The sequence below is a fragment of the Diceros bicornis genome, chromosome 37, assembly GCF_020826845.1.
Source record: "Diceros bicornis minor isolate mBicDic1 chromosome 37, mDicBic1.mat.cur, whole genome shotgun sequence".
Classification (NCBI taxonomy): domain Eukaryota; kingdom Metazoa; phylum Chordata; class Mammalia; order Perissodactyla; family Rhinocerotidae; genus Diceros; species Diceros bicornis.
The window spans coordinates 21,526,822-21,545,502 of NC_080776.1; the positions used below are offsets into that span (position 1 = coordinate 21,526,822).

The following is an 18,681-nucleotide window of genomic DNA, read 5'->3' on the forward strand; positions in this document are numbered from 1 at the left end:
TTTCCTAGCCCGTCAGTGGCCAGGTGGGATTCAGATCCGAGTCTGTCTGAGGCTTCTTCAAATAGGCACAAGTAAGAGTTTTTTTTTTTTTTTGTGAGGAAGATCAGCCCTGAGCTAACATCTGTACTAATCCTCCTCTTTTTGCTGAGGAAGACTGGCTCTGAGATAACATCTATCGACAATCCTCCTCCTTTTTTTCCCCCCAAAGCCCCAGTAGATAGTTGTATGTCATAGTTGCACATCCTTCTAGTTGCTGTATGTGGGACGCGGCCCCAGCATGGCCGGAGAAGCGGTGCGTCGGTGCGCGCCTGGGATCCGAACCAGGGCCGCCAGCAGCGGAGCGCGTGCACTCAACCGCTAAGCCACGGCGCCGGCCCAAGAGTTTTTTAAAAAAGGCTGAAAACCAGGTTCTTGGACATTTATCTGCTGGTCAGTGTTTACTCCCTGTAAACAATTGTACAGATTGAGGAAATGATGTCATTTATCATTTGTCTCAGTAACTCACTGTCTGTAAACTTAACAGTTTTGTCTGTAATTTGCTGCCCAGTGGTGCCCAGTACCCATGAAGCTATTCCAGTAAACCCCTCCTTCAGCACATGGAAGATGGTGGACCCAGAGATCCGTTTTCTCAGATGACGTAGCTGAGTTCTGGAATAATTTGGGCACTTCATCTTGTAAAGTTTGTCACGGGAGTAGTAGAAGCAAGACCTAAAATAGAACAGGACGTGAAAAATCTCATTGTTCTCTTCTGTAAATATCATATTGCGTAACTCCTAATATAATCCCCAAATTATACAAAATAAAGGATGTTATCTTTCTGTAATTGTATTTATTATGCTGATAAAAGTGTTCAAATATTACGACTCACTCCTGAGTGTTTAATAAAGAAGCATTTGCTGAGGTTTTCTAGACAGACAGTAACTGATGAAAATTCCTTAAGCACCGACCCCAGGCCGTTGGCAGTTGCCAACTCTCCCATGGCCTTCCCCGACCACCCTGTCCAGAGCACCCACCAGCCCCATTCACACGATCCGCTTCGTCTTCATGGCCCGTGTCAGCATCTGAAATTGTTTCCTTGTTTCCTTATCTCTCCGCAGTGTAGGTTCTTTCTGAGTAGGAGCCTTCCTGTTGTGGTTGGCATCGCAGGTCTCGAGCAGAGACTCAGCAGGAGTCTGCTGGGTGGACAGGTATTGTCAGTGCTGGGATACAGGCTATACGTCGTGCTCTTGAAGCGTAAAGGAGAGTGGCTCCCCCCTCCCACCCCCAGGCGGGTACTCAGTTTCTCCGGTCCTCTCTTGTTTCTGTCTTTCAGTCTCCCCGCACCCTCTCCCAGCTTCATCTCTCTCTACGCCCAGCTTGGCCCCCTGCATGTAGTTATCTCAGTTTCCCTGGTGACGTGAAAGGATGAATGGTCCCATGCATTTGTGACCCAGTTCTAATTATCCCCTTCTCTGATTAAGCTTTGCAGGTAGTTTATGGAAATCACTGAAGAGATAATCTATAAAACACCGTTTCTGAATTTTCTGAGCCAGAAACATGATCATCTAATAATTTAAATTGGGTGTTCCTAAATTGGATTTTCCTAATATAAATTAAAGCTATAATATGGGCAGAAATCCAGAAGTTAAACACCATATTTTATTGGTGAATCCATGGGGAAGCAGACATTTCCCTAACACTGCTGGTGGGAATGCAAAATGTACAACCCCTGTGGAGGGGAATTTGGCAGGAACTAGCAAAATTATCTATGCATTTACTCTTTGTCAGGGCGGTTCTAGGAATTTATCCCCCAAATATACTGGTAAAAATATGAAAAGATCTATGTAAAGGTTCTTCCTTGTTGCACTGATGGAAATAGGATTTTCAACAACATAACATTGCCTTTAATAGGGGGCTGGTGACTAGCCTGAGGTGCTTCTGCCCCGTGGAGCTCTGCACCCCATAGGACAGTCAGGGGCCACTGTGTGTTGCTGAGTGACAGCCAGGACAGAGAATTAAATGAGAAAGCAGAGGTGGAGAAACGTGTCTGTGCTGTGCTACTGTCTTAAAAAGGGGAATATGAATATATACATGTATTTGCATATACCTTAAAAATGGAAGGATAAACCATACGTTTATTTATTTTTTAAAGCTACCTGTGGGGAAGGGAGGGAACCAGGATGGAGGGGGCAGATATAAAGCTAGACTCTGACTCTACCTTGTTTTGTAGACTTGACTTTGGAACCATGTAGATATTTTACATCATTATAAAACAAAATTAAGTAAAAGGTTATGACTTAAAAATTTTGATAGACATTGTCAAAGTTTTCTCCAAAAAGTTTATACCCTTTTACCTCGTATCAGTACTTGAGGGGAACTCTTTCTCCCATACCTTTGCCAGCACTGGATTATCATCTTTTAAAACTTGCCAATCTGATAGGTGAAAAACAGTTAGCTGTTTTCATTTGCATTCCCCATTCACTAGAGTGGTTAGGCATCTTTTCATTCATTTATTAGCCATTTTATATTTTTTCTGTGAATTGCAAATTCATAGCCCTTCTATAAGAAGGCTTTTTTCCTATTTATGTGTAAAAAATTGTTATATGTTGTAGATATAATTTTCATTTGTTGGATTGTTGCCAGGTTCCTGACCTCATTTCCAGTTAAACTGTTCAGGCCCCGAGTGTAGTAGCTGGTTGCTATTCTGTTGTTTGTCAACAGGTCTTTACGAGAACCTGTATGCATGATACATTTGAAATGCTGCAGTATTCCTAGAGTAACTTGGACCAGACTTTCCCCCAAACCATTCAAGTGCTGGACGTCAATTTGTGAGCTCTTGGGAGCAATAGTAACTGCTTTTCTTTTCCTTTTTAAAAAGTTTCCTATGGGGGCTGGCCCGGTGGCGCAGCAGTTAAGTGCACACTCCGCTTCGGCGTCCCGGGGTTCGCAGGTTCGGATCCCGGGGGCGCACCGCTCATCAAGCCATGCTGTGGCGGCATCCCATATAAAGCAGAGGAAGATGGGCACGGATATTAGCCCAGGGCCAATCTTCCTCAGCAAAAAGAGGAGGCTTGGCATCGGATGTTAGCTCAGGGCTGATCTTCCTCACAAAAAAAAAATTTTTTTTCTATGGCTGATTACGTATGTACATAATAAGTAGTTGGTAAATGTCCACTTAACGTTAATTTTTGGTGAATGTATAAACTAAATTTGATTGTCTTTTTGGTTTGAGATTGTTTTTGATTTTTAGTAACCCATGATAATCATTTTTATGTTCTGTTCAATTGAATACGTGAATGAAATCATTTTTCATTAAAAAAATATACATATATATATAGTGAAAGTAGGTTTTTATAAAGCTTTTATAGTTGTTAGCATTTGTCTTTTGTCCGTGGATATGTTGAATGTTTCTTCTTTCTTTCTCTAGGTCATCACTCCATGTAGGAAACTCATCTTATGCGCTGATAACAGAAAAGAGATGGAAGATTGGATTGCAGCACTGAAGACTGTCCAGAACAGGGAGCATTTTGAGGTTAAAAAATAAAAACATCCCTTCTTGTTACCCTCTCCTTAATGTTCTGCTGTCTGAATATCTCCTGTGTGTGGACTGAACCGTTCTGGAACCTGCTTTCTCAGCATGCTCCCTGTAAAATTAAGGCTCGTTGCTCATCATTTTGCCCGACCCATCAGCTGTGACCCCGTACTCCTCTCCTCTCTTGGATACTTTACTGAATCCTGTTCTAGTTACCACACTTAAGAATGTGAAAGGGACACCTTATCTTTGCCATCTTTATTTCATTCTTCCAGCCCACCCAGTACAGCATGGACCATTTCTCAGGGATGCACAATTGGTATGCCTGTTCCCATGCGAGGCCGACTTACTGCAATGTGTGTCGCGAGGCCCTCTCTGGGGTCACGTCCCACGGACTGTCCTGTGAAGGTACGAACCATGCTATCTGTCCGGGGTCAAGTCCCACGGACTGTCCTGTGAAGGTATGAGCCATGCTATTCTACCGGGAAAAGTGGCTGAGGTTTGAGTTGACAAAGCCTGAGAAATTCAAGCATAGTCACCACAAATCAGGAGTGAAGTGGTTTCCGTGACTCCATGCTTATTCATTTTACCTGCTGAGGATCCTTTGATAAGTTATTTTTAAAGTAATGGAACCAAGGAAAGGGAAAGAACCTGGTAATAAGGAGACACGAAGAGGAAATGTAGCAGACACAGAGGGAAGAGATTTAAAATATCTGTCCACCCAGCATAGTTGTACCCTCTCTGGGTAACTTGGGTTGTGGATAAATGGATTAGACTTGTCTTCAGATCCAGAGGGCAGGGTTACAGTGTTTGGGCAAGGGCAGTGGGCAGGAGCAGACAAAGGCAAACTGTGGCCCCTGGGCCCCTTCCCACCTACTGCCTGTTTTTGTACAGCCTGTGAGCTTAAGAATGGTTTTTATAATTTTAAATGCTTGAAAAAAACCAAAAGAAGACGACTATTTTGAGACACAGAAAATCACATGAAATGTAAATTTCAGTGTCCACACGTGGAGTATGGTCCATGGTGGCCCTCGTGCTGCAGGGCAGGGTGGAAGTTGGGGTAGAGACTGTGTGTGGCCCACGAAGCCTGAGCCGGTCACTCTCTGGCCCCTTCCAGAAAGTCTGCCAACTCCTGGCTGTACTGGATGCCGGGTCTTGCTCCTGGCCCTAGCCTCACTGTGCTCAGTTTCTGCGCGTATCCCAGTAGTTAGTGTATAACACGGGGAGTGCTGTGTGTTCCTTCCAACCTTCCCAGAAGTTGAGGGCGGTTCCCACTGGACTGTCTCCTCAGCACTGGAAGCACCTGTCGTGAATGAGGCTGGAAGGTTCATGTGTTCATTCTCTCACAGTGTGCAAGTTCAAGGCCCACAAACGGTGTGCTGTGCGCGCGACCAATAACTGTAAGTGGACCACGCTGGCTTCCATTGGGAAGGACATCATCGAGGACGAGGACGGGGTACGCATAAGGGGGACCCGCCCCGGGGCCCTGCGCCAGGGCTGCGACCCTGCATGGCCCTCCTTTCCTCCTGCTAGCACTGGTGCAAGAAGCCACCCACCAGCCCGGGCTTAGTTCCCTTCCTTGCAGGTTTTCATTTCAGTTGTTCCCACTGTGTATTTGGCGGCTCATCTGGGCCACGGTGCCTCCGAGCTCTGTCCAGTCCCTGTGAGTCTTGCTGCGGTGGGGGTGTGGGACAGCGCTTTGCAGACCCTGCCCTCCCTCTGCTCGCGTGGAGAAGAATGTCTTGGTTGAGTTCATTTTGGGGCACTTTTGTGAAGGGCTTCCTTGCCCATGCGTGGGGCTCAGGCCCCTCCCTAGTGCGCGTCTCTGCTTGGCTTGCAGATCGCCATGCCTCACCAGTGGCTGGAAGGAAACCTGCCCGTGAGCGCCAAGTGCACGGTGTGCGACAAGACATGCGGCAGCGTGCTGCGCCTGCAGGACTGGCGCTGCCTCTGGTGCAAGGCCATGGTGAGCGCGCGTGTGCGTGGCCCTGCACGTCTGTGCCGTGGGCTTCATCCCTCTCCTGCCTCCTGTAAATGCCTGATGGGAACAGGTCAGCCTGGTTCTGCAGGTGCCCGCTCCTCCTGCAGCTGCAGGCCGGGGAGAGTTCTGGTGTGTGTGAAAGATGCCGCTGTCCCCTTGTGATGCGTGGACTCTTGTTTCAGGTACATACGTCCTGTAAAGAGTCCCTACTGACCAAGTGCCCTCTGGGCCTGTGTAAAGTGTCTGTTATCCCTCCCACCGCCCTCAACAGCATCGATTCCGATGGTGGGTACCACACGCTCTCCTGTCTTATCCATTTCCTCGTGCTTCTTTCTCCTTGCATTCTCCCCTCCCCGACCCTAGAACTCATTATGTTGGTGATTTTGAGATGCGGTTGGGAAGAGGTGAGGCCCAGCCGTTGGAGGGGAGACTAGTGGTGCACAGAGGTGGTAACTGGCATCCTGCTGTCCGTTGGGCACACTGAGAACTTGAGTCTGGACTTTATTTGAAGGTGATGGACCAGTTGGTTATTGAATAGAAACGGAGTCAGGCACTTCTCCATCTCTGACGTGAGCCGTCGAAGTGGTGCTCACCATCAACTAGTCTCCATCTAGTCGCAGATACCTGCTCCCACTTGTCTAGATGGTTTGTGATGATGCATATTAACAAGTGTTGGTGGAAAGGTGGGAAACGGGGCACATATCTCAGGAACCAGCTCTGCCAGATTGAGAGCAAGGGGGACCGAGCAGTGAGGTGCACGGTCTCTCTGAAATTTAGAATCCTTGTAGACATGAGAGCAGACTCTCCATGGGGAATGATCTTGCTGGTTTGCTGGGCACACGTGTGGGTGTGAGTCACAGGTCCCTTGGGGCTGTCTACTTCTTACATAATTACGAGGCCCCTGGTGTCTTTCCGGCTTTCAGTTTTCTTCTTTCCTTTTCCGTTCCCCCATCCAGGCTTCTGGAAGGCCACATGTCCTCCATCCTGCACAAGCCCGTTGTTGGTCTTTGTCAATTCAAAAAGTGGGGACAACCAGGGTGTGAAGTTCCTCAGAAGATTCAAACAGCTGCTGAACCCCGCCCAGGTCTTCGACCTCATGAACGGAGGACCACACCTCGGGTAGGAGGCTTGTCAAATATGTCTGTCTTGGAGTTTTAAAAATTTTGAAGATAATGCATGCTTATTAAAAAAAGATTCAAAGAGACAGAAAATCTTCAGTAGGAAATGAAAGTTGTCTTTCCTGACCCTCCCCTCCTCACCTTCCACTCACAGAGGTACCTGCTTTTAATAGTTAATAGAATTGTGTGTCCTTCCAACTCTCAAATGTGCATTTCAGTCGTGTGCACACACACACTTTTAAACCAGATGGGTCCTGTGTTCCCTGCCATTGTGCAGCACACTCTTTACGTATGTCAGCATACGGCAGTGTGGACACCTTGTGACGTCACGTCTGCCTTCAGGTATGGGTCTGCCTCATTCTTTTCAGTGGCTGTTTAGTGTGAGTGCAGCGACACATGCAGATGTGTGGGTCCTTATGTGTGGGGAAGAGTAATTAAACACCTTTATCTGCCAGCCGTAGAGCTGATGTGTATGCTTTCTAGTTTTGTACATTTTATAGGTTTGTGGGAAACATTTGTTTCTGTAAATTTTGTCATTTGAACTAGCTGCTTCCTCGTTTGGAGGAATTCAGGATGGGAGCTCTAAGAGCCTCCTAGCACGTGAGGGAGATTGTCCAGGACATTTGTGATGGGAAGTGCCTGCAGAACCTGTTCTCTGGTGTGTCTTTTCCTGGGAGGTGCCAAGGAGCGTGTGTTTTTGGAGCCAGGGGCTGTGGTAACGTGAGCCGGGTGCCTGGTGGAGAGGAGCATGCACGCTGGCCCACGGGGGGCCTTGTGTGTTGGTTTTCCCCCTCACAGCGAGGTGCTGTTGGAGAAAGGTCACAGATGGCAGCTTTCTAGCCTGTTTCCTCAAAGGGGCACTCCACACGTTTCTGCAGACAGACTTATTAACTGAATGATGTGAGAGGATGTTCACCATGGGGTTCATAAAAGAATCATTTTACTTAAAGAATGGGGCCAGTGGAGGGATCCTACAGCCCTTGTCAGAATATACCAGACAGGTACAGGCCATTGCTCGATGCGGCACTGAGGATGCTGGACGAACGCTGTGAGGTGGCTTTGGGAAGGGCAGGCTGCTCAGTAGACCTGGGGAATAATCATGCAGATTCTGGTGTGCACACAGATCCCCACAGCCGGTAGTGGGCGTTAGGTTTGAGACCAGATGACTTAGGAAGCCCCTTCTGACGTGCAGTGGGAGTTGATTTTGTAAATTCCCGTTTCTGGGAAGCATCCTTGCTCTCACACTGTTTATAACAGAACTTAGAGAGACTGCTTTATTTTCCTGATTCTCAGCCTTGATGTAGCACCTCTTCTCCAGAGAGCAGGCGTGAGAGAGGTCAGTGTTCTCAGAGGAGCACCTGTGGCTCTTTCTCTCACGACCTGCAAGTCAGATGCAGCCCTGCTGCTTCACCTCTCTTTATGCCCGGAGTCTCGTGCCGTGTCGCTCATCCCTGTTTGTTTTCTAAGACTTCCTCTGGCTCAGACTCTGTGCTAGAAGTAGGGCCAAACAAGATGGGGTCCCTGCCTGCAGGGGGCACAGCACACAAAGGGCAGTCACAGTCACACGACAGGGTGGTCTGTCACATTGACAGGGTGGTGTGCAGATTCTTTGGGAACCCAGAGAAGGGGCTTATAAATCCAACTGGGGGGGTCTCCGTTTCTCTGCTGAGCCAGCATTTGAGGAGAGTTAGTGTTTAATGATGGGAGGGAGCTGGGGAGCCTTCCCGGCAGAGGGTGCTGCATGCGTGAAGAGATGAGAACACGGTGGGAGTGGCAGGAGCTGGGCAGATGGCGGGCAGCTGCTGGCCAGGGAGGGCCGTGAGTGCTGGCCGAGAGCTTTGAACCTTTCCTGGAAGTACGTGGCAACTTCTAAAGCTAGACGCTCAACGAGACTTGTTTTGGGAAGATCAGGCTGGTCGCACGCATTGGAGGCATTGTGAAGGAGGTGTGAGGTAGGTAGGAGGCTCTGGTAGGGTTTACGAGAGAAGTGATGGTGACATGCACTCAAAAGGGACAGCAGGGTCTGGCTTGGTAACTGGGTTGATGGTGGCCCTGCCGGTCTCCCAGGAAGGAAACCCGGGACAAGGAGGTGCCCATGAGACTCCCGAGTGGCATATTCTGGTGGACAAGTGCAAGTGTTGTCCTTCACGAGAGTCTGGAGGGCATCATTCTGGGTCATCGGCATCTGTGTGGTCCCTGAAGCCAATATGTGGATAAGGCCGCTCAGGAAGAGCCTTTGCTCTCAGGTGCCCGGCGGCCCCAGCGGCTGAGCCTGTGCTCACTCGGGCTCTGGCCTCTGAGAGCTTATTCATGTGAGGAGGCGCTGGGTCAGCCACGAGGAGCACAGATGGGGCCCCTCGGCCCAGGACTAACTGGCCATCATTTGTCCTTTAGAACATACCTCATTTCGTTGACATTCTCTTTCCCCTGCAGCTTACGCTTATTCCAGAAGTTTGACACGTTCCGGATTCTGGTTTGCGGTGGCGATGGCAGTGTTGGCTGGGTCCTCTCTGAAATCGACAGCCTTAACCTTCACAAGCAGGTACCCGGGCGTGGAGGGGCCCGGCCCTGGGGAGAGCTGTGTCCCAGTTAGAGAGAGGCCGTGCCGTCCTAGGCATCGCTCCTTGTACCCTGGGAGCGCTGTTCGCGGAGGGAGTGGCAAAGGTCTGGGGGGAAGAGCAGGTAGCTCAATGGCATCGTGGGGCCCAGGGGCTCTGGCTGTGACGTAGGAATGGGAACTTCACAGACAGAAGTAAAGGGAGCTACCAAAAGAGCATTCCAGTCCCCGAAGGTCCAGGTCTGGGTGGGGCGGCCATCCTGCATGCCCCGCCAGCTCTTTATTGAGTAGTGATAAAATCTGCTGCCTGGTGCCTTCTGCTTGTGAGGAGGGAACAGAAGTAGACTTGAACTTCAGGTCAGAGTTAGGGGTCATTGGACTCAGTTTTTTTGTATTAAATTGAAAATAGGTTTTCTTGATTGTAAAAAAAAAAAAAATGTTCATTGATTTTCCACTCCCTGCCCCCTCATCCTCATCCCCCCCATAATTGACTACCGCTGACATTCTGGTAACTGTCTTTTAGACCTCTCTCCATCAGCATATATGTAGTATACATGCAGTTTTAATTTCAACGGACTCATATTACCCATGCTATTCTATTACTGCCTTTGAAAAATCAGTATGTTGCATGCAAGCACCTCACCATCTAGGTCAGTAAATAGAGATGTGCGATGGTTTTCCACTGGGCAGAGCTGCGCCAGCCCTGTGTTGGCTCAGCTGCCCATTGATGGATGCTTCGATTGCTTCCTAAGGACAACTCTGGTGAAAACCATAGATACACCTTCCCAGTTGTGTTCTCTTTGAAGAGCACCCAGATTTAAATTTTGATATGTGCTGGCGACTGCTCTCCATCAGGGCTGTTCCAATTTACATTCCTGAGGCTACTTAAAACTCTCCTTTCCCATTGTCTGTTTAGTTTTTGCCTAAGTAGACAAAAAACGTATGTTTTATTTTTATTTCTTTAATACTGTTTAATAATGTTGACTGAAGTCAGACATCTCACTTAACTGTGAAATTTTAAATGAATCACCTATTCATGTTTTTTGCCTAGTTTTCTATTGGGCTATTTACCTTTTTTGAAAAATGGATTTCTAAGGGTTATTGTTATAATAGGGGTATAAACTCCTTGGTCATATTTTTCCTAGGTTGTCATTTGCTTTCGGCATACTTTTCTTTCAAATCTTTGACCTGACTTGGGTGTTATTTTTCAGAGACTTAGCGTTCTCTCCCCACTCTTGGTGTTGGGTTCTTTGTAGGTGGGTGGACTTTCTGTCAGTATTTAGCCCGGGCACGAGGATGATGCTGGAGACTGGATGGTCCCCGTGTGCCAGTGAACTCTGTTCAAGCGAGGCCACGTGCTCAGTAAAGAGAACACTGCCCCCTAGTGGTGAGGTTAGACCAGTGCACTCAGGTTCAGTTTTCAGTTTTGTTGACTTCCAGGTGTTTACAAGTTCATCATCACTAGTCAGGAAGACAGGTTTTCATCCATTCAGCTGAGTTCAGTGAGCATTTATCTCCTTTGGCTTCTCTGCAGCACTTGATCCTCTGGTCAGCTCTCTCTCCCCTGGCTTTTCCAGGACCCCCACCCTCTCGGTGTTTCTGTCTTCCTGGCTGCCCTCCCCGCCCTCTAGATGCCTCGTGGTGGCTCAGGCCCAGCATTTCCAGTGCTGAGCCCACCGTTTCCTTGCCTTGGAGTCTGAGAATATCATCTGCCAGATGTCCAAGCCAGAGATCTGACCGTTGTTCTTGATTCTTCCCTCGCCCTCCCTCGTCGTTTCTAGTTAATCCCTGGGGCTCAGTCCTGCCACCCCAGAGTGGCCAGGCCACCCCCTTGTGCTGCTGACCCCAGGCCTCTGTCTGTCCACTCCTCACCGGGGACCTCCCCACGGGCAGTTCTGCTCACTCACCATCCCGCTGAAGTTCCTCAGGGGTCCATGGCTTTAGGGTGAAGTCCAGACTGGATCACACAGTTGACCAGGGCCCCGGTTTGCCTCCTCCTTTCTTCTCTGCTTCTCTGGCCTCCGCTCTCCTCACTGCCCTCCTCTTGACTGAGCTCTGACTTGGCAGGCGGGTTACCTCTCCACCACCCGCCTTCCCTCCACTACCCGCACCTTTTCCTGAATGCTCCCCGAAGCCAGCACTGGGTCCTCTCCGCCTGGTGTTCAGGCTTCCTTGTCCTTGCCGGCCGCTGCCCTCACCCGTGGGGAGGTGGGGCCTTTCGTCCAGCTCTCTGTCCTTGGCAGGGTGGTGGGGTCTCCCTGGTGGCTGGGGCAGGTGACCATGGGCTGTGCTGTGCTCAGGGAGGACCGATGATGTCAGAGTCGGGGTGGAGAGCTCTTGGGTGGCCAGAGTCTAGGGAGCTCCCTGCGCACTGAATTGGCACGGGGGTTTCCATGGGGGCTCTGGGGTGGGCATCCCAGGTGAGGGCATGCCCTGGGTGTGCGCTGAGCACTGGGGCATGCTTGAGTGTGGCCGCAGGACTGTGGACGTCCTGGCGCCTGTTTTGATGGAATGTTGATGCCATGGGAGATTTTGGAAGGTGAACTTGGTGTCAGTGAGTGAGATGTTGTAGGGGAGGGAGACAGGTAGTGGAGACTCGTCGAATGATTCTTCATGGGTTCAGATACTCACTGTCGAGGATGGGACTGTGGCCATAGCCGTGAAAATGAGAAGGAAGGGGACTTTGGAAATGTAGATGAGAGAGGTCCTAGAGGATTGGTTGTCAAGACTTGGCCACAGGTGAGAAGCAGGCCTGTGGGAGGTGGGGTCAGACGGCCCTGGAATCTTCTGTCGGATTAGAAATACCGTCTGGCCTATCTAGTGGCTCTGCATAGAATGTAAGCGCCGTACGTTTTAGATGAGATCTCACACTGCGTTTAGCCGCTGTTGTAGGTGAAAAGGAGGGTTATTAATGCCACGTCCCCCGTGTTCTGTCGTCAGTGCCAGCTGGGAGTGCTGCCCCTTGGCACCGGGAATGACCTGGCTCGCGTCTTAGGCTGGGGCTCGGCCTGCGATGACGACACCCAGCTCCCACAGATCCTGGAAAAGCTGGAAAGAGCTAGCACCAAGATGCTGGACAGGTGAGGCTGCACGAGAGGAGCTGCTCTGAGAGACAGGTGCCTTGACCGGGTGTCCTGAACCCAGGGTCCCTGGAAACCATAGGGTCCTCTGCATTTATTTGTAAAAATTTGGCCTGAGCAGGAATTCTTTTTTCTGGTAGTCTTTAACTTTTGATCAGATTGTGAAAAAGGTAAGGACAAAACAGAGCAGATTAGGAATGGTGCCCTCGAGTGGTCAGGCCCTCTCAGGATGCCCAACGGGATCCACTGGGGCTGTTAGAGAAGGCGGCTCCGCCCTGATCTGACCCGTCAGCGAAGTCCTCCTTATTGCGTAATCGAGCAATCCCATTTTCCCTTATTCTGTTCCCAGAAGCAGCTACATTTTGGATAATTATTCTCTATGTGTTTAAAATATTTTGGCATGCTTCTTTTACCTCTGAGCTAGACGTATGAAATCCTGCTAATCACAGCCTGTGGCGAATTGGTGGTGTTGAAAACTCGTCACCATCCCTCAGACGACCTGTAGTTGTGATTGGTGGGTGTGACTTGAGCTGCCCCTCCCGTTTCTTCTCATTCAAGGGAGGCGTCTGTGCCTGTGTCCTGTGAGTGCTCACCCCCCAGAGCGCTGGCTGCTGGCCGAGTGACTTGAGGTCTGAGGAAGGGGAAACCCCTTTCTCCCAGCCCCAGCTGTTTGTGGGACACCTGCCACCTCCTTCAGCGGAGCGGCCGTGCCCTCTTGGTTGTGACATTAGTCCTCAGCTAAGTGAGGAGCCAAGTGATGGGACGCGAGTCGAGATAAACGGCTTACGAATCAAGTTAGAGTTGCCGTCAGATCAAGTCCTGGGCCACGAAGTGGGAGGGCCCGTTCCGGGGGCTGGAGCCACGCCGCTGAGGGCTGCCTTCTTCTGTGTGTGCAGGTGGAGCGTCATGGCCTACGAGACCAAACCGCCCCGGCAGGCCTCCTCCTCCACGGTCACGGAAGACTTCGGCGAGGGTTCCGAGGTATTTCCGTTGCCCCCCTGCATGATCTCCCCGTCCTCCTGAGCAGTTAGCACTGCGCCCCTGCCCTGTGGCGATGAGCCGCTCCTTCAGCTTCCTGCCCTGCGCCAGACCCACACAGGTGCAAGGTCAGCCCCAGGCTGAGCTGGAGCTGCGTGGATTCTCACGGCCCCTTGGGCTTTGGGGGCTTCCCGGGGTGGGGTTATCTGAGGATTTGGGGTCCTTCGTGACGACAGTCTCCTGGGACTTCCCTCTCTCCCAGTGTACACTCTCCTGCTGCTCCATCTGCGTGGGGAGGGCCCTGTGCGAGGCTGCCATCACTGCCCCCAGCCCTGAGCCCCCTCTCGTCCCACCTCCTCAGTAACCACTTCGGCTGTCCACCCGCCTTCCTGTCCGCACCCTCGCAGTTCGCCTGTGCTAGTTCACGGTTGAGCTCTTTTCGTTTCATGGCTGTTTTGGTGATGTGATGGCTCCATCAGGCCTAGACTTTGCCTAGGCTGGGCCAGCGCTGGGCACACAGCTGTGCTCGTCCCCACTGGGAGAGCTGCCTGCTAGCTGAGCAGGAGGGAGGTCTGCCAAGGGCGGTCTCCCCGCCAGAGGGGTCAAAGACAGTGGGCCAGGCAGTAGTCGGCAAACTATGGGCCGCGGGCCAAATCTGCCGGGCCTGTTTTGGCATGGCCTGTGAGCAGATTTGTCTGTACGTTTTGAGAGCGGGAGACCATGTGTGCAAAGCCTAAAGTATTGATTGTCTGGCCTCTAGTAAAGTTTGCTGACCTCGGGCTAGGGTCTGAAGGGAGGGCTCATCACAGGGGGTTAGAGCTCCCACTGCAGCAGGTAGAGGGGAGGGGGGAAGGGAGGATTTACACCGAGAGGACGGGCCAGGGCCAGGCTTCCAGCCAGGTGGAGAAACATGTTGTCCACTGAGAGTGAAACCCGACTTGAGGAGCCCTGCCTATCGACTGTGCTGCCGTAAGCATGAAATGGGATTAAAGATCGTAGTTCTAGCACAGGCCGGTGCTGTTGAGTCTCAGACTAAAGAAGCTCGAGCTGTTGCTAAGATTTTATTGACGTGTCCTTTTTTATTAAGATCCATCGTCCACGGCTTGACAAAGCTTTTGAAATCTTTCAGATAGCACTGGCGAGTCTCAGATTAGTGTGTGAGGCCTGGGCCAGCAGGGGCAGTGGGTGAGCAGTTCTCTGGGACTCCGTCCTGGAGCTTTCAATCACAGAGACTGACAGTCACCCCACCCTGTTTTGGGGCAATTGTAGGTGCAGCAAATTCTCTTCTATGAAGACTCAGTCGCAGCCCATCTTTCTAAAATCCTGACCTCCGACCAGCACTCGGTGGTGATCTCATCTGCGAAGTGAGTACCCAGCGGCCTTGGGGGAGCCAGGGGTCAACCATGCAGGGTGCCCAGTTCCCAGCCAGAACTGTCTCTCTAGAAGGATCTTTCCACGTTTCCTCCCACAGAGTGCTCTGCGAGACGGTGAAGGACTTTGTGGCTCGAGTGGGGAAGGCCTACGAGAAGGCAACCGAGAGCTCAGAGGAGTCGGAGGTCATGGCCAAGAAGGTCTGTCCTCTGGGCACCTGGGTAGGAGGGTGTCAGGACAGAGAAGCACTCTGTTCCATTCCATTCGTTTCTCGTCCAGTGCTCTGTCCTGAAAGAGAAGCTGGATTCTCTCCTCAAGACCTTGGATGACGAGTCCCAGGCCTCGTCCTCTCTGCCCACCCCACCCCCCACCATTGCCGAGGAGGCAGAAGACGGAGATGGGGCGGGTGGCGGCTGCGGCCCCACTGGGGACCGCTCGGTGGGATCGGCGTGCCCAGCCCGGCCGCAGATATTCCGGCCTCGGGAACAACTCATGCTAAGAGCCAACAGCCTGAAGAAAGCGATCCGCCAGATCATAGAACACACAGAGAAAGGTAGCTGGTTTCTTACTAACGAGGTAGCTTTCTCCGGCAGGCACTGGGCTCCCCGTTTCCCCTGAACATGGTGACAGACAAAAAGGTGTCCACTGTGTAGGCCAAGCCCAGATGGCCCAAGGTCACTTCCAGCCTGTCTGGTGTACCTCTGCCTGACATGTGGTGGCACCTCCCAGCTGAGAGCGTGCTGGGGAACGTTTCTCTGTGTTCACCTGCTAGTGTCTGATGTAAAGACCCTGACTGTGGAGGGAGCACCCTGGGATTCCAGAAGGGGGAAGGCAGAGCCAAGAGGGCGCCCCCGGCTGGTGGAAAGGGGCCTTTCAAGGGCTTATGCAGGGAGCATGTTGGAGAAACTGATCCGTGGGTGAGGCCCCACTCCCCGGAAGGGTCCTGACCTGTGGCAACTTGGCTAGCCCTCGGGCAGCCCAGTAGAAGCAGGCAGCAGCAGCGGGTTATACAGGGTGGCCCTGTCCAGTTAGAGGTGGGGCTGTCCCTGGGTGGGGGACACGTTCTGAGGAGAGCCTTGGCGCTTAAAACTGAAGCACTCTGAGGACACCCAGAGAGGAAGGCCCTGTGCCCAGGAGAGAGGTGGGCCTGGGCCCGAGTTGGTGGGTAAGGCCCTAAGTCGATGGACGGAAAGAGAGGCTAGGCCGGTATAGCTGCATCAAGGGGTCAGAGGCCGTGAGCCAGGGGCAGTGGTCAGAGAAGTGGGAGGAGCAGCTGCACCGTGGTGTCCGAGGCAGGGGCTGGCTGCAGTCGTGGAGGGGGCCCAGGCCTGCACAGGTCATCGGCCTGATGGCCAGGCTGTCACTGCTGAGTGTCCACCATCAGCCTCGGGGTGGTGGGTAGACCTGCACAGGATTAAAGACTCGCCCGGTCGATCGCTCCCCTTTTCCGGACTCAGGTTTGCTAAGCTTTGAAGAGAACACTGGAAAACCACATTGACCTGTGATTTCACTGCCTCCAACCTCACTTGGACCCCCTTGTCCTTGGTCTGTCTTCTCTCTCGTTACGCTCAGAAACCATTTCATACTTTTTCCACTCACTTCAGACCCTTTCCCAGCCCTCACCTTTTTCAATCTGAGTGGATTGACTTCCTACTTCAGTGAGAATAATGTCGTGACCTCCCACCCACACACTGGCGTGTGCACACCACCCTCCTCTGGTGTGTACACCGCCCTCCTCTGGTGTGTACACCGCCCTCCTCTGGGGTGTGCACACCGCCCTCCTCTGGGGTGCGCACACCGCCCTCCTCTGGTGTGTACACCGCCCTCTTCTGGAGTGTGCACACCGCCCTCCTCTGGAGTGTGCACACCAACCTCCTCTGGGGTGTGCACACCAACCTCCTCTGGGGTGTACAGCGCCCTCCTCTGGTGTGTACACCGCCCTCCTCTGGGGTGTACACCGTCCTCCTCTGGGGTGTGCACATTGCCCTCCTCTGGGGTGTACACCGCTGTCCTCTGGTGTGTACACCGCCCTCCTCTTGTGTGTACACTGCCCTCCTCTGGGGTGTGTACACTGCCCTCCTCTGGGGTGTGCACACCGTCCTCTTCTGGGGTGTGCACACTGCCTTCCTCTGTTGTGTACACCACCCTCCTCTGGCATGTGCACACCGTCCTCCTCTGGTGTGTACACCACCCTCCTCTGGGGTGTGCACAGTGCCCTCCTCTGGGGTGTACACCACCCTCCTCTGGGGTGTGCACACCGTCCTCCTCTGGCTGACTCTCAGGTGGGTCCTGTCACGTTCTCCTTGGGGATGCTCTGGGCTCTCGCTCCATCGCTAACCTTCTCTCCACATCTTCCAGCTTTTCTGTTCTCTGTCTCCCCAGCCTGTTGGCACGAGTGCCAGGTGCCCATTGTACTTGCAGTGTGCTAGGACCGGGGAGAGTGAGGGGCAGGGTGGGAGCTGGGGTGTCTAAGCCTTCAGCTGAGAGGACATTTGAGGAAAAATCAAACTGTGAAGTGAAGAGGAGAGCCTGTGTTCAGCAGGAACTCGTCAGGCTGGCGTCATCTGCGGTTGATACCCACACATTCAGCTGCAAACGGTCTTTCTTTGCACAGCTGTTGACGAGCAGAACGCCCAGACCCAAGAACAGGAGGGCTTCGTCTTAGGTCTCTCTGAGCCAGAGGAGAAGGAGGACCTGAAGTCGGACGACAGAGTGTGCCACAGCGAGAGCTGGGGCGTCGCCAAGGGCAGGAGCCTCCGCAAAGGTACCAGCCCACCCTGGTGACCTTCAGCACTGTGATTGGGCCTTTTGGTTTTGCGATACTCAGAACGCGTGCCGAGGGAAGTTTTAGGATGCTTTCTCACTCTTGCTTTGCCTGCTTGGCGGTGTGAAAAGCCAGGGACGCACGGCCTTTTCTGTGTCCCACCTGCTGTGTGCCGTTTGTCTGGTGGAGGCCTGGCAGGACCCTTCGAGGGCCCGGTGGGGAGCCTGGGGGCCTTGCTGCTGAGGAATGTGCTTTCCTCGGAACCTCCCTGTGCACGTCAGACCCAATGAGTCTCACGGTCTATGGGTTCTCCCTGTGCACCATGGGTCCCAACCCAGGGTGCAGGGCCTCCTGGCTGCAGCCAGCCATATGCCGTGCACGTGCACAGTTCACTGCAGTCAGAGCCGTCCTTGCCTGGACACCATCCAGCCGCACGGGCCATCTGCCTGGGGACCCTTACCCCTCCTGGGACAGCCCCCCAGCCCAGGGTCCCGATGTGAAGTGCCCCCTCCCTCCTGACTGCTTGCAGCCCCCTCTCTCATAGCCTGGACAAGCCCCTGGGAGGTACATTGCTTCTCAGGACTCTGCTCTGCCCGTGTATGGGCTCCCACGGCCCCAAGTGGGATTAGGGGTTGGTCCCTCTGTGCCTGTCCAGCACCCCAGTGGCCTATGTCACCCTCTAGAGGGAATCCAGACCTCCTCGCCTCTCCGTACCCTCTCCCTGCTCCTGCTCTCTCTCTGGGCTTCTTCATTTGTCTTTGCCCTCTACCTAGAGCTAACCGGTGACTTGTAACCATCCCTGGCTTCCCTCGGCGCTTCCACCCGCTTGTTTGTCTAGCGAGCTCTCCCAGTGGTTCAGTCATGTTCTATTTTGGACAGTCTTACAGCTTTCTTTTCTGTTTTTATAGTGTCCAAATCCCCGTGTGAAAAGTTGATAAGCAAAGGAAGTTTGTCACTGGGTAGTTCTGCCTCTCTCCCTCCGCAGTCAGGAAACCGGGACGGCCTGCCAGCGCTGAACACAAAGATCCTGTTCCCACGTAAGTGTCCCCCCGAGGCGGGCCAGAGTCAGCAGCAGCCACTCAGTGGCACCCCGTGTCTGGAGGAGGGGCGCAGGTGGGGCGCTAACCTGTGGACGTGTGAGGTCTGGGCCTGTCGCTTTGGCACTGGGTCTGTGGGAATCAGTGAGACGGGGTCCCTGTCCTCCAAGAGTTTATGGGTCCATAGGAGAGAGGGACAGAATTTCAAAATTACGTCATGGTGTGGAAAGTGCTGTTATTTACTACAAAGGGCAGATAGCACCCAAATCACTGCCAGGGGGCCC

At 52.4% G+C, this 18,681-nt stretch overlaps 1 protein-coding gene across 4 annotated transcripts in view; it reads left to right on the forward strand.

The window, feature by feature from the left end:
• DGKD (diacylglycerol kinase delta) overlaps positions 1-18,681 on the forward strand; it is a 109,708-nt gene that overhangs the window by 68,074 nt on the left and 22,953 nt on the right. For 3 of the 4 annotated variants that reach the window (XM_058533242.1, XM_058533243.1, XM_058533244.1), the window contains 14 exons: positions 3,407-3,511; positions 3,787-3,919; positions 4,861-4,967; positions 5,352-5,477; positions 5,675-5,777; positions 6,449-6,611; positions 9,044-9,152; positions 12,108-12,247; positions 13,144-13,228; positions 14,495-14,589; positions 14,697-14,796; positions 14,876-15,149; positions 17,211-17,360; positions 18,269-18,397. In XM_058533242.1, coding sequence (XP_058389225.1) covers positions 3,407-3,511; positions 3,787-3,919; positions 4,861-4,967; positions 5,352-5,477; positions 5,675-5,777; positions 6,449-6,611; positions 9,044-9,152; positions 12,108-12,247; positions 13,144-13,228; positions 14,495-14,589; positions 14,697-14,796; positions 14,876-15,149; positions 17,211-17,360; positions 18,269-18,397 — 1,819 coding nt within the window. Of the gene's footprint in view, positions 1-3,406; positions 3,512-3,786; positions 3,920-3,944; positions 3,973-4,860; positions 4,968-5,351; positions 5,478-5,674; positions 5,778-6,448; positions 6,612-9,043; positions 9,153-12,107; positions 12,248-13,143; positions 13,229-14,494; positions 14,590-14,696; positions 14,797-14,875; positions 15,150-17,210; positions 17,361-18,268; positions 18,398-18,681 lie in introns of those variants that run through there. The other variant, XM_058533246.1, reaches the window with a different exon arrangement.